The 13,875-nt window shown below is 40.8% G+C and overlaps 1 protein-coding gene across 6 annotated transcripts in view; it reads right to left on the bottom strand.

Moving 5' to 3' along the window:
* TMC5 (transmembrane channel like 5) overlaps positions 1-13,875 on the bottom strand; it is a 32,293-nt gene that overhangs the window by 9,303 nt on the left and 9,115 nt on the right. For 3 of the 6 annotated variants that reach the window (XM_015877082.3, XM_015877083.2, XM_015877086.3), the window contains exons 2-10: positions 6,495-6,652; positions 5,775-5,971; positions 5,255-5,359; positions 4,210-4,296; positions 3,375-3,474; positions 2,663-2,753; positions 2,095-2,343; positions 772-923; positions 121-265 (exon numbers count right to left, since the gene is read on the bottom strand). In XM_015877082.3, the coding sequence (XP_015732568.2) occupies positions 121-265; positions 772-923; positions 2,095-2,343; positions 2,663-2,753; positions 3,375-3,474; positions 4,210-4,296; positions 5,255-5,359; positions 5,775-5,971; positions 6,495-6,568 (1,200 nt within the window). In that variant the 5' untranslated portion in view covers positions 6,569-6,652. Of the gene's footprint in view, positions 1-120; positions 266-771; positions 924-2,090; positions 2,344-2,662; positions 2,754-3,374; positions 3,475-4,209; positions 4,297-5,254; positions 5,360-5,774; positions 5,972-6,494; positions 8,297-13,875 lie in introns of those variants that run through there. The other 3 variants (XM_085514161.1, XM_085514160.1, XM_085514162.1) reach the window with 3 other exon arrangements.

Genomic DNA, 13,875 nt, shown 5'->3' with positions numbered 1-13,875 from the left:
CCGGACTATCATGCTCGAGTCACTGTGCCAGAAACTTATTAGTGCACACGCTTTGGCAGAGTGACTCCAGCACGCTGATTCGGTACCTTTGCACCTTCTTGAATCTCCTGTATTTTCTACCTTTATCTGTGTACTGAGATTCTTTTGTTTCAACTTCACAGCTTTTTCATTAGTTATGTTGAAGTCCCAAGTGCAGAGAAGTTTGCTTGCATTGCCAGAGTACGTCTGAGGGTTAATAAAGTTTCTGCTGAACGATTTTGCCATGCTGCAATGAGAATGAAGTTTGTGAGATGTGTATACAGGAAAATCCATCAAGTTTACACAGCAGAACATGAATGGGGATTTGTTAGTTTTTGTTTCCCTTCTCTGGACTAGCAGGTCTACATCAGAGCATCTCACATAAAAATACACAGAAAACAGACTTTTTTTAATTTATGAGACAACTCTCACAGTTCTTTCACCCAGCTGCTTCTCACAATCTTTACTTCATTAGTTTCAGAAGGACACGTCAATACCATGAGCAACATGTTACCAAATGGGGATCATGAGATTAGTTGTTTTGAACTGGGATTCACTGCATGACCCTTAGTATTCTGCACTTATTCTTCATTCTTCAAATAAGGATTTTATGCATGAGACTGTCCTCTGAGCAGAATTTCTTCTAGAAACAAGAACTTACAGAAATAAGCCCACAGAACCATGACTGCCAACTATACAGGGTTTGGTTTTTTTTGCTAATGTAAGTGAAATAAGAACATACAGCTAGTTTACCTGAACAACAAGATAAGCAAACAGATGACAAAATATATTCCAACAGTGAAAATATATGCCAGCTGCATGTTGTAAGATGCACCATTCTTCACTCTTCTGATTGTAGCATTGGTGTAAAAGCCATAGTAGAGTACTGTTTGTTGAAAATAACCCTGAAATTATATGGACATCATTCAGAACTTTTGCTAGAAGTACCATCATCTAAGGCTTAATTCACATGTGGGAGCTTTCTGTACAGTGAACTCAGAGGAATAATTAAATCTGTGAATATTAGGTCCTTTATTTTCCTTGTATCCCCCAAAAGCTGTGAGAGCTTTTAGGGGAACATAAAAGATTTGTTCTATATGGATGATTGTGAGCAATCAATGTTTGCATGATTTGGTATCTTCTGAAAAATTCTCAAGAGGGAAAGGCACCATCACTTCTTAGGAGCAAAAGTTCTGTACTGAAAAACTGAAACTATGAAGGAACCAGGAATGAAACAAGTGACATTCTAAGCTGAGTTACAACATCACAGCGGAACTCCTGCAACAGTGACCGTACTCTGCAAAACTACACAGCGTTACCACTACAAAATACACAACTTTAAAACCAGCCCTAGAAAGAAAGGGCAGGCACCTTTCTTAAAAAAAACATTTCTTCTCAACTAAGTATTGGGGGGAGTAGAAACTTGTTTTTTAATCAGAGAAATCATTTAACAACAATTAAATGGACACAATTCTTAAAACAGTCACAGATAGAAAGAAAAGGAGCAAGTCCACGCTTAGAACAAAGCATTTCTTTCCAAATAGCCTGAGATTTTATGCCCCAGATAGAAAGATCTCCATAAACTGAGAAGTTCCTTCTAATTACAAGCCACACTGAGCTCAACAAGCTGCCACACAAAGATCTGCATGCTCCCTGGAAGAGCAAAGCTTTAGAAATAAGCGACATTCTCAGGATCACATGTTGAAATCTGAACTGTGTTTTTAGAGGAAAACTAGCATGGGAAATACATTCCCCTGAAGATTATTGTAGCTGTCGCCACAAAACCTGACTTCTGCCCTTCCACTGCTTTCTACGAGAATGAAAAAGATTTGCCACATTGCTGAACACAGCAACCATCTGCATTAAGACAAATTCATCAGAACACCTATACTGCACTTTGAGTCAACACTTGATGCAGTTTCTTTTCCTCAAGTATGTATGAAATATTTGTTCTAACCATGTAAAAATTAACCCTCCATCTCTTAAGAAGAAATAATTAGTTTCTACACTTCCATGAGTTTTTAAAGTAGATCTGTTGCAGAGAAAAACGACACACATCCATTGTTACATACTTACAGCTCCAGTGAGCAGCTCCAGACCCGTGAATGAAAGGTTATTTGGTTCTGCTGTAACAAACTGAGGGATTGTGATGAAACCAAAGTTTATGAGGAATGAGAAGATGTTGAAATTCAGCAGCCATTTCAAGAAAATAAAGTAAGAAAGAACACTGGTTCCAAACTCTCCACCGATGATCTTCAGAGTCTTGTGCCAGAAACTCAGTCGGTAAAAATATTCTGACAAGCTGTTTCTAAATCGCCGAAATGACTACAGGACAAGAGATGAGAGGTGAGCCACAGTGAGCAGCCTTACACGGGACTCACATCCACATAACACACCCGCACATATTTACAGCTCCATTTTGATGATGAGAACAGATTTCCACCTTTAAATGTACCATAAAATGCTTAAACACTGTTCCTACATAATGCAAGTCATTATCAATGAACAGTGAAGAAACAAAATGTTGTGTGTGGTTTTTTTTGGAAGTAAGGTGACAAGATGCCCAATACCTCTGGAGATGGTAACAACACTGCAGCTACAGTGCTCGCCCCAGCTGTTCCCTACTGACATGCCTGACACTCACCACTCTTGCTCTATGCAGACAGTGCGTACAGCAGCCACACTGAGTACTGCGGCCCCTTGATTTCTTTGTTATTTCTCTGAGAACTTTATTCCTGTGGGAAAGCAAGAGAAAGGAGTGACAGTCATTATAGCATGCGTTATAATTAGAATGAGAAGCCAAAGAAGCTGCTGCAAACATGCTCATGACCAAGCCAATACAACTCGAGGTGGTTCTGCTGGTTCTTCTTGTGTTAGCTGCTAAAATGGACTTTGTCCATTGCAAGCTGAGCTATGACACCACATTCCAACTGCTCTAGAATGTCACTGCCAGGAACAATATCTAAATATATTCACATGTATTAGATAAATGTACACAATGATCAAAATTATGGCTGAAATCATGTGCTCTCTTCTCCGTTTTTAACAGCCAGCATTCAAATTTCCTTTGAATAACAGTCACAAGACAACCTTGCATGCAGAAGGGCATGGCCTCGCTATTGTGTTTTATATTACACGAGAGTCTTCTCACCCAGAGACAGGACACTGAACCATCTTTAAATTACTTCTCCATGCAAGATGTTAACTTTTTAAAAGGTAATAAACAAGTACTATTAGTTTTTTCATACTCAAAGGGACAAAGCAAAGTTGAGCAGCTGGCAAATACACATCATTGATAGCTAGATGTCAAAAACTACACTGCTTGCAAAACTAAACAGATAAGGTTTTATTTTTACCTGATCTCTCTCTTTCTTTTCATGGTTTCTGGCATTTTCTGTATCGCTTTAATCCTTTCACGCTTGGACATGTTTACAAGACTTCCAACTAATTTTTCCTCTGCATAAACATAACGAGAAATTCAAATTTGGGGATGATAAAATAGTAATTTTTATTTTTAAAAAATCCAGAATTTATATAAATATCATTTCCCATTTTCACAGCTTCTAATGTGCGTAAGGTTCTAAGACTTAATGATTCTGTCTAGAATATCCTTATTTCTACCAGTACTCTAATACAAACACATGGAAGTAGCACAACACTGCATACTAAAATACAAGTATCACTTGTCTACTGTTTGTTGAATGCTAATACAAAGAGCTGTACTGTAAAGGAAGAGAAAACATTGACAAACTCTGAAGTGCTGGTCAATATAGAGTCACATTTCTAAAACACTACGTATCAACTTGAAATCTAAGCTTTTGGGTTATTCTGTGATTTCAGTTCATGTTAGTAAAAGAGACAGAGATATTACTTGACATTCACCTTGTTTTCTCATAAGACAACTCAAACAGTGGCTGAAATAAATCATCAGCTGGTCAAGCACATCCTAATAAGTTACAAAAAGAGCAGCTGAACTTCTTAACAAGAAATCACGCTGCATTTTACTTCACTTATATTCCTCGTGTGCTAGGGAGCACAGAAGATGAAATACTAGCCTTAACAGAAAACAAGCTGCTCTTGTAACCACAGAAAAACTACATGCAATCCTGATGATAAATCAAGAACAGTATCAACCACAGTATAACTGTGCAAGATGTTACTTCATATAAAAACACTTCTCTAAACTCCTACCTTCTCTGTACACTGGAGCTGCCTGAGACAGGGTTGAAAACGCCATGATGTCAGATGGTCTTCTGCTGCGTCTCCGAACGAAGTTATCTAAACAAGCACCATTTAGTGAGCCTGGATACTCCCAGGCTAAACTGATTTAAGACATTCAAATTACTACTTAGATCTGAAAGTACCACTGTCATTTCTACTTTAAGTCAACTTGTTTTGTAGCACCGAAAAAGAAAAGAATCTGTATCTCCACATGGATGCAATTTCAGCACCTACACATTGAACCTCTATGTAATTATGTTGGAAATGCACTCTCTCCTTCCTACCTGGTATTAAAAAAACAACAGGAGTGTTAGTGTTTGGAAATGGACCATCTCTATGGTCACTTGTGGGATGAGGCATTTCCAGGTACCAGTAATATAGTTACTATTTTATATAAACATAAGATTTTGCCAAATCCAATCCTAAATCAAACACTGTTCCCATGAAGAAAAATAAATAAATAAATAACTCTTAATCACATTCTAGAAGCATTAGGCAGGAAACAAACTGTAACAGAGAGATTACAGGATATGGGAAGAGCAGATTCTTCCCAGAAAACGGATGATAGATGGCTATGCTGGTCTAAAAGAGAACTCAGATTGTATTATTTCAGTCCACTCTATGTCATTAACATAAATCTCTACTTACCGCTATAACAATTTACACTTAGACAACATAGTAACAAATTCAGTAACTAAAGGCAATCTTGAAAAATACATCCTATCCTCCTCTTATTTTCTCCAACAGTATGCTTCAAATAATTGCGTAAGTTTATTTTATGACGACCAGCTTATTGTGAATTTCAGTTAAAAGGGACAGGTATTGCAGCTTTCATTGCTCAAGGAACAGAGATCATCACTTTCAGAAACACTGTAAAATTCAGCTACAATTATATAGTAAAATATAATTCATGTATTCAGAGTCCTTTCATTATGTGAAAATCTTCATACGTGAAGCAGGCTTTCGGGTGAGACTGACATCAGTATTGTGATTCAGCACAGTCTGTGTGTCTTACCTTCTGATGCACTGGACAATCTTTGAGTATAGGGGTCATCCAGGCGACTGAAGGCAGAATTTGTGCTGTATGCCAATTCCGGCTCAGGCTCAAAGGAATGATTATCTGTTGAAGGCAATCAGAATTACACAGAAAGTTGCACGCTGCTATGGATTATTAACACACTCAGAATATCAGACCTTGTGATTAAACGCAGCTCTACTATAGGTATGGCAATATATCCTACTCAGGATCTACACAACATTAACAACATTTCTATCTCTCTTTCCAATGTACATCCTACTATTCAATTAATTATGTCGTACATAAAAGAAAGCGTTTACTGATGTGTTAATAAAATAGTCAGTGCTCTTACTTGTTAATTTAACATCTGGACTCCTAGGAAGAAGGCAAAAAAAATCCACTGCCAACAAACACAGATTTGTGCAGAGACTCGAGCCTTCCAGAATGGCAGTACTACCTGCAGGACAGTGTGAGCTGTGACTTGTTTATAAGCACCTTCATATGAGAAATTACATACCCTGGGCTCTTCCATATGGACTTCTGCTCACGACTTCAACTCTTGGTAAACTTGCACTGTATTCAGAGTCATGTCTCAGGGAAGTCATTGGTATGGCTGCAGGATGATTTTGTCTTCCCCCTCTTTGCTCTCCTTGGTAACTGTATGATGAATCGTAGGGGTTTTGGTGAGAGAGGAGATTCTTTTGAGAATTCCTGCTGTGTGAATAAGAAAATGGAAAACCTTGAGTGCCATAAAACCTTTCAATAGATGTGCTTATTAAATTGTTATTTATTATCATAAAAATTGATTATATTAAAAAAGAAATTCAGATACTAATATTTGGAACTTCAACATAAAAATTCTAATTTGGCCATGAAATGATTAGAAAAACTAATGTTTTTCTCCACCTGAAGTTGGCATGGAGCCTACCCAAATAGGACAAGTGCTTGAAAAGTTAAGATGAGTAAACATTACTGGAAATCAATAACATCCACAACATCTATGCTATAAAACTTAAATTTAACTGATAAAATTTCTAACGTAAAAAACAAGCATGCAGTTCCTCTTGACTGACACCTTCTTTGTGACAGCTTCAAAAACTTGTGTCTGAGAAAGCAAACATAAAGGAGGTATTAAAAGCATGTTACAAATTAAAATTCTGGAGAAAACGTTTGCCCTGCACATAAATTACTTGATTTCTCATGGCACAGTCACAACAGCAAGATGAAATCAACTCACCTCCTGTCAACTTCCAGCGTCTCTGAGAAGTGGTAGTCTGGATTTTCAAAGGCTTCATTGTGATGGTAAGACATGACAAATCTTAGCTTTGAGGAAAGAAATCTTATTTTTGTCTCTGCTGCTCCAGTAACACAATCCTAGGTAGACTAATTTCAGACCTAATTACAAAACATACACATATATACACACACACACAAAATGGAAAGAAATGAACCTCATCAAATACAAAATAATAAAAATGAATAAATAACATGATAGATCTGGCAAAAACTATCAGATACCTTGCTTTAATCTCAGCTCCACTCCCAGAAAAGTGGAGTTCATTTAACATTACACTCTAAATCAACTTTTCAGTCTTGAGTGGTTTTCACTTAATTTCTGCTGCTGTAAAGAAAGTATCACACACAGAAAAGAGATCTTCCAAACAGATAATTGTATGGTGCCTTTTTAAGGCATCTGTCTGGCTTTACAGGCCCCCCAAAGTCTTCTCCTTTGCTCAAAACAAGCTCATGATTGACACCATTTTCACCTCTAAAGATCCTGGACACTCTAAAGACATACAGGTGTAAAACATTGTCCAGGTTTTGCATGATGACTTGTGAACAGATCTGCACGTAAACACTGATGATTGACTGAATTAAGTCTTACATTATAATTAGAAAATTGTCTACACATTCATTTTATCATGATGATGTATGATATAACAGAACCACCACTTCTTTCTTTTACTTCTTTTGAAGACCTCAAGACTGTAGGCTCACTAAGACACTCCAATATGCCCAAGACTGACAGTCCACTGGCTCCATCATTATCCATTTTATTTCCTCTGAGTTGTGAAGTGCACAGCAGAGCCTAAGTGTCAGGATTTCCTTGGACTGCTGTGGTACACAATATGCTCTGGAGTGTGATGGGGTGCACATGCGTGCTACAGGTGTACAAGTAGCAAGCCAGGGCTATGCAGGTAGCACACAAGGGTGCACAGACAACACACCAATCCACCCACTTCCTCCATCTCAAACTCCAAAATCATAAGAAACTTCTTCTATCAAATCAGATGTGTACATCATTGGTTTGGTTTGTGGTTTGAGGTTCTGGCTGTTTATAGATTTCTTATCAGTCACACTTCATTGGAAAAGCCAGAAGCATGAAATGCACAAGCTAAAACACTTTCTCCTCTTTGACCTATGATGGGATCCAGCAAATCACAGCTCCAGGAGCAGACACGAAGTTTAGACTTACCTTCCCCTTCAAAAAGTTATTTTCCAAAAGAAAAATAAATAAATTAATAGTTGAAGAATAAAGATCACTGATGAAAATAAAAAGCAAAACCTTGGCAAACCTTCCCTTCTCAGGGTGGTGTCTATTTGTCGTGTGACAGTTTGGATTCTGGCAAGCAAACAGACAAATCTTGTTCACTTCTCACACTGGAGAACAGAAGGTTTTTAAGGTCAGTTGGCATCAGAATCATAGATAAGCAAGTAAGTTACAGGATAGGTGGAGAGACGGTACTTTCTGCTGAAATCCTTCAACACACTGCAAAGATATGAAGCAGGAAGATCCAAGCAGCGCAAGCTCGTGCTTCTGGATCCGTTCCCAGAAGAAATAAAAGCTCTCACGTCACAAACCAACAGCTATGAGAAAATATTCCTATTTAGTTTCATCCACTCCTGTTTGGGTAATTTACTGCCATAGACACTAATCCTCCTTTACAATATTAATCAAACATGCATGGCTTGCTAAACTACATTTTGACGCGGCATTGTGTTACAGGAAAACCCTCACACCGTCATTTACCTGCTTTCCTCATGTCACGGTTTGAACTAAAAATCCACCTGCGTCCGTGACAGGGGGCCGTAGGCCCCGGAGGGGCCCTAGGCCGAAAGGAAAAAGTTAATTAGGAAAAGAAAACAGCGGCAACGATCTAAGGAGGCACACTTATTTACTAAATACTATATCGAAATACAGGATAACACAATATAATACAATATAATTGAAATTGAGCTAACGAATCAAGCAAAATAGGAGAGAGAATGAGTCCCGTAACCGAGAGGCCTACTGTGAATCTAGGCGAACGGCTGAAGGCTCCCACACACTCCCCTGAACGCCAGAACTCGAAAGACGTCAGTCTGTTCTGCGACAGAGTTAATATAGAGTCCAGGTCCCGTGACCTATCGTGTTGTTCCCTGGGAGATGTAGTCTTCTTCTGATAAGTTGCAGATTCAGTAAAATTATTCATGCTTTATATGATGTTATGATGTGGAATACTGATAGCAAAAAATTACAAAATTATTAAACCATGACATTCCACCCCTTATTCTACATCATTACATTATATTTATACATACATACACACTCATATGTATAATTGTGAATAATCAGCAACCTTATTTTTTCTCAACAATCTATATTTATTCCATACAAATCCCTAATTTGAGAACAAAACTCTATAACCTAATTTACTATTTATTAATTTTGAAAAAAAAATGGCAAAACTGCCAGAAAAAGGAAAACATGTCAGCGGTAGAGGGGAAAGGCAGCGCTAGTAGGGCGTCCCCCACATCAAGGTGCACTCATCCTTTCCCAGCCACCACAGCAGATTTCCTTTTGACTTATACTTCTTTCCATGTGTGCTCTACACATGCATGGCCAGTGCAGGATATAGAGTCCAGATGGAAAACTTGCTTACAGAATGCCTAATTAAGGTATATAGAGAAAAAGTGTTTCCTTAACATTAATCCACTCTATCTTAAGTCCTATACCTAATTGAACTATTCTGTACCTAATTGAAATATTTTCTGAGACTCTACCTATATATTTACAGGAAAATCATTGGCTGCACTCCCCCAACATCAAATTCCCTTGTGGTACACATTGAACATTCCCATTTTTGTCCATCACCCACCATGTGCACCCAGGTCCCTGGGCAAAGACAGTACCCCGGAGAGGTTTGCCCTTTCCAGACGCTGGAAGGACCCAAACTGTTTTTCCCAACACACTCTTTATGTGTACTACAGGAACCTTATCTCCCTCCACGGTACGTAGGGAGCTGGATTGGTTAGGACCATTACGATTACTAGATCCTCGAGTGTTGACCAACCAGGTGGCTTCTGCTAAATGGTTCTCCCAATTTTTATACGTTCCGCCACCCATTGCTTTCAACATAGTTTTCAATAACCCATTGAATCGTTCAATCTTACCAGAAGCTGGTGCATGATAGGGAATATGGTAAATCCACTCAATGCCATGATTTTTGGCCCAAGTGGTTACAAGGGAATTTTTAAAATGGGTCCCATTATCTGATTCAATTCTTTCCGGAGTGCCATGCCGCCACAGGATTTGCTTTTCCAACCCTAATATGGTGTTTCGGGCGGTAGCATGGGGTACTGCGTATGTTTCGAGCCACCCAGTGGTTGCCTCCACCATGGTGAGTACATAACGCTTACCATTGCGAGATCGTGGCAAGGTGATATAATCAACCTGCCATGCCTCTCCATATTTATACTTTTGCCATCGCCCTTCCCCCCAAATAGGTTTCATCCTCTTGGCTTGTTTAATTATGGCGCATGTTTCACAATCATGAATAACTTGAGCAATAGCGTCCATAGTTAAGTCCACCCCTCGGTCTCTGGCCCACTTATATGTTGCATCCCTTCCTTGATGACCTGAAGTCTCATGGGCCCACCGAGCTAGGAATAATTCACCCTTGTTCTGCCAGTCCAAGTCTATTTGAGCCACCTCAATTTTGGCAGCTCGATCAACCTGATGGTTATTTTTATGTTCTTCAGTAGCCTTACTTTTAGGCACATGAGCATCTACATGGCGCACCTTTACAACAATGTTCCTTATTCGGGCAGCAATGTCTTTCCACAGTTCAGCAGCCCAAACAGGTTTACCCTTTCGTTGCCAATTATCATTTTCCCACTGTTGCAACCACCCCCATAAGGCATTTGCCACCATCCATGAATCAGTATAAAGATGAAGCATTGGCCACCTCTCCCGTTCAGCCACATCTAAAGCCAGCTGAACAGCTTTTACCTCTGCGAATTGACTTGATTCTCCTTTACCTTCGGTGGCTTCTGCAACTTGTCGTGTGGGGCTCCATACAGCAGCTTTCCATCTGCGATGCTTCCCTACAATACGACATGATCCGTCTGTGAACAGGGCAAATTTCTTTTCGTTTTCTGGTAGCTCATTGTATGGTGGTGCCTCTTTAGCACGTGATACCTCTTCTGTAGGTGGTGTTTCAATTTTTTTACTCTCAGGCCAGTCCATGATCACTTCTAGAATTCCAGGACGGCTGAGTTTTCCCATTCGAGCTCGTTGAGTAATTAATGAAATCCACTTACTCCAAGTGGCATCAGTAGCATGATGGGTGGAGGGAACCTGTCCTTTAAACATCCAGTTTATTACTGGCAAGCGAGGTGCTAGAAGAAGCTGAACCTCTGTCCCAACTACTTCAGAAGCAGCCCGAACCCCCTCATACACGGCTAAGATCTCCTTCTCAGTCGGAGTGTAGCGCTCCTCAGACCCTTTATATGCTCGACTCCAAAATCCTAGGGGTCGGCCTCGGGTCTCTCCTGAGGCTCTTTGCCACAAACTCCAGGTGGGACCTTTCTCTCCAGCAGCAGTGTAGAGGATGTTCTTCACATCCTGTCCCGTCCGTACTGGCCCCAAGGCCACGGCACGGGCTATCTCTTGTTTTACCTGCTCAAAAGCCTGCTGCTGCTCAGGACCCCATGAGAAATTATTCTTCTTCCGTGTTACCTGATAGAGGGGGCTCACTATGTGGCTGTAGTTTGGGACATGCATTCTCCAAAAGCCCACTACTCCCAGAAAAGATTGGGTCTCTGTTTTATTTGTGGGCGGAGACATAGCAGTGATTTTGTCAATCACATCTGCTGGGATGTGACGACGTCCATCTTGCCATTTTATACCTAAGAACTGGATTTCCTGGGCAGGCCCCTTCACCTTGCTGCGCTTAATGGCAAAACCAGCTTGCAAAAGAATTTGGATTATCTGTTTCCCTTTCTTGGAAACCTCTGCTGCTGTATGGCCCCACACCACAATGTCATCAATATACTGCAAGTGCTCAGGAGCATTACCCTGTTCCAAAACAGCTTGGATCAATCCATGGCAAATTGTTGGGCTGTGCTTCCACCCCTGGGGTAAACGGTTCCAGGTATACTGAATACCTCTCCAGGTAAAAGCAAACTGTGGCCTACATTTTGCAGCCAATGGAATGGAAAAGAAGGCATTAGCAATATCAATGGTGGCATACCACCTAGCTTCTTTTGACTCCAATTCATACTGGAGTTCTAGCATGTCTGGTACAGCAGCACTTAATGGAGGTGTAACTTCATTCAGGCCACGGTAATCTACCGTCAGCCTCCATTCCCCACTGGTTTTACGCACTGGCCATATGGGGCTGTTAAAAGGCGAGTGCGTTTTGCTAATCACTCCCTGATTTTCTAATTGGCGAATTAGCTTTTGAATGGGGAGCAATGAGTCCCTATTGGTGCGGTACTGCCGTCTGTGAACCACTTTGGTGGCAATTGGTACCTCTTGGTCTTTTACCTGGAGCAACCCCACAGCAGAAGGATCATCTGACAGACCAGGTAAAGTTGACAGCTGCTTAACACCATTTGTGTTTACAGCAGCTATCCCAAAGGCCCATCGATACCCCTTGGGATCCTTGAAATATCCCATCCTAAGGTAATCGATTCCCAGTATACATGGAGCCTCTGGACCAGTCACAATAGGGTGCATTCGCCAGTTTTTACCAGTGAGGCTTATTTCGGCCTCCAACATAGTCAATTCTTGGGAACCCCCAGTCACTCCATGGATATAAATTGGTTGTGTCCCTTGGTGACTTGAGGGCATTAGGGTGCATTGTGCACCAGTGTCCACCAAGGCTTTATATTTCTGTGGTTGAGATGTGCCAGGCCACTTAATCCACACAGTCCAGTATACTCTGTTGTCCCTTTCCCCCCCCTGGCTGGGGGCAGGGCCCCTCTATTGTTTACCTCGGCGGCTTGCAGCAACTGGAACTTTCCCCCGTTTGGAAGAGTTCACCTTGGTGGTTGTTTTGGATTGTAATTCTTTCACTCGTGCCTGAAGTGCAGAAGTGGAAGAGTTATACCACTTCTTTATATCCTCCCCATGATTACTCAAGAAATACAACAAAGCAAAACGTATGGTCTTATCATTGTCGTTTGCTTGAATACGAGGTGTCTTATCGTTGTCATTTGCTTGAATACGAGGACGTCTCTTTTTTATGGTTGAGATTTTCGATGATACAGGTCGAGAGGAACTCATGTTGTTTAGCTCTCTCAATAGGCGATCGTGGAAATCCTGGTTTCCATCATCTGGTACCACCGTGGATTCATCTACATCAGGCACATTAGCCAATTTGTCAATAATATCACTTTGTGTTTCCTCCACTTTGTCTAACCTTTCCACTATTTTTTTTCCCATTTGGACAATGGCTGAAGTATAAAGCTTAACTTCTGTAGCGCTTATAAATAATTCAAGCTCCTGAAGTCTGCTAATTAGCTCATTTACAAGGGGCTTTCTTTCCCCTTTGCCATATACCAATGCAAGTGCACTGGCATGCTTTTCTGGAGCTGCCTTTGTAAAGTCACGCCACATTTGTCGTGGAACGTGGACTGCTTCAGGATCATGTAATTGGTTTGGATTGTTACGATTGAACTGGGGGCTGTAGAGCATTTCCACCAGAGCCCTTTCTCTCAAAAATTGGATACCTTTCTCCATATCAGTCCATTTCTTTTTCTCAGGCTCCAAGTCCCGTTTAAAGGGGAATCTATCTCTTACCGCTATCAACATCCGCTTCCAGAGGGTGTAGGACCGATTTTGGCATGTGCCTATACCTCTGTCCACACGTGAGTCCCTGGAAATGCTACCCAGTTGGCGAGCTTCACTGCCATCGAGCCACGCACTGTTGGCACCATTGTCCCAGCAGCGAAGTAACCAAGTGACCATATTTTCTTTTGGCTGACGTGTGAAATCCTTTCTCAGATCTCGAATTTCACTCAGTTTAAAAGATCGATCAATAATGGTCGTAATACTTTGCTCACCTTTTGCTCTATCAAGAGTCTCAGGTGTTAATGTTGGCAGCTGTGTTGATGAGGCTGCCCCATCTATAAGTTTGGACTCGAGAAATTCTCGTAAAGAAAATTTAGCTTTTGGCTCCTCGTCTGACTCTGACCCTGACTCTGACGCTTGTGTTATTTCCTCCAGGCGACCTTCCTCCTTCTTCCTCTCTCCTAACTTTCTCTCTCCTAACTTTCTCTGCTCCTCTGACTTCTTCTCCTCCTCTAACATCTTCTTATACTGCTCTAACAACCTCTGCTCCGCCGACTTC

This window comes from Coturnix japonica, chromosome 13 (assembly GCF_054131305.1).
Source record: "Coturnix japonica strain WE chromosome 13, WE-NBRP24, whole genome shotgun sequence".
NCBI classification, from domain to species: Eukaryota; Metazoa; Chordata; class Aves; order Galliformes; family Phasianidae; genus Coturnix; species Coturnix japonica.
Note: the sequence above shows the minus strand (reverse complement) of the source record. Positions and strands in the feature narration are given on the sequence as shown.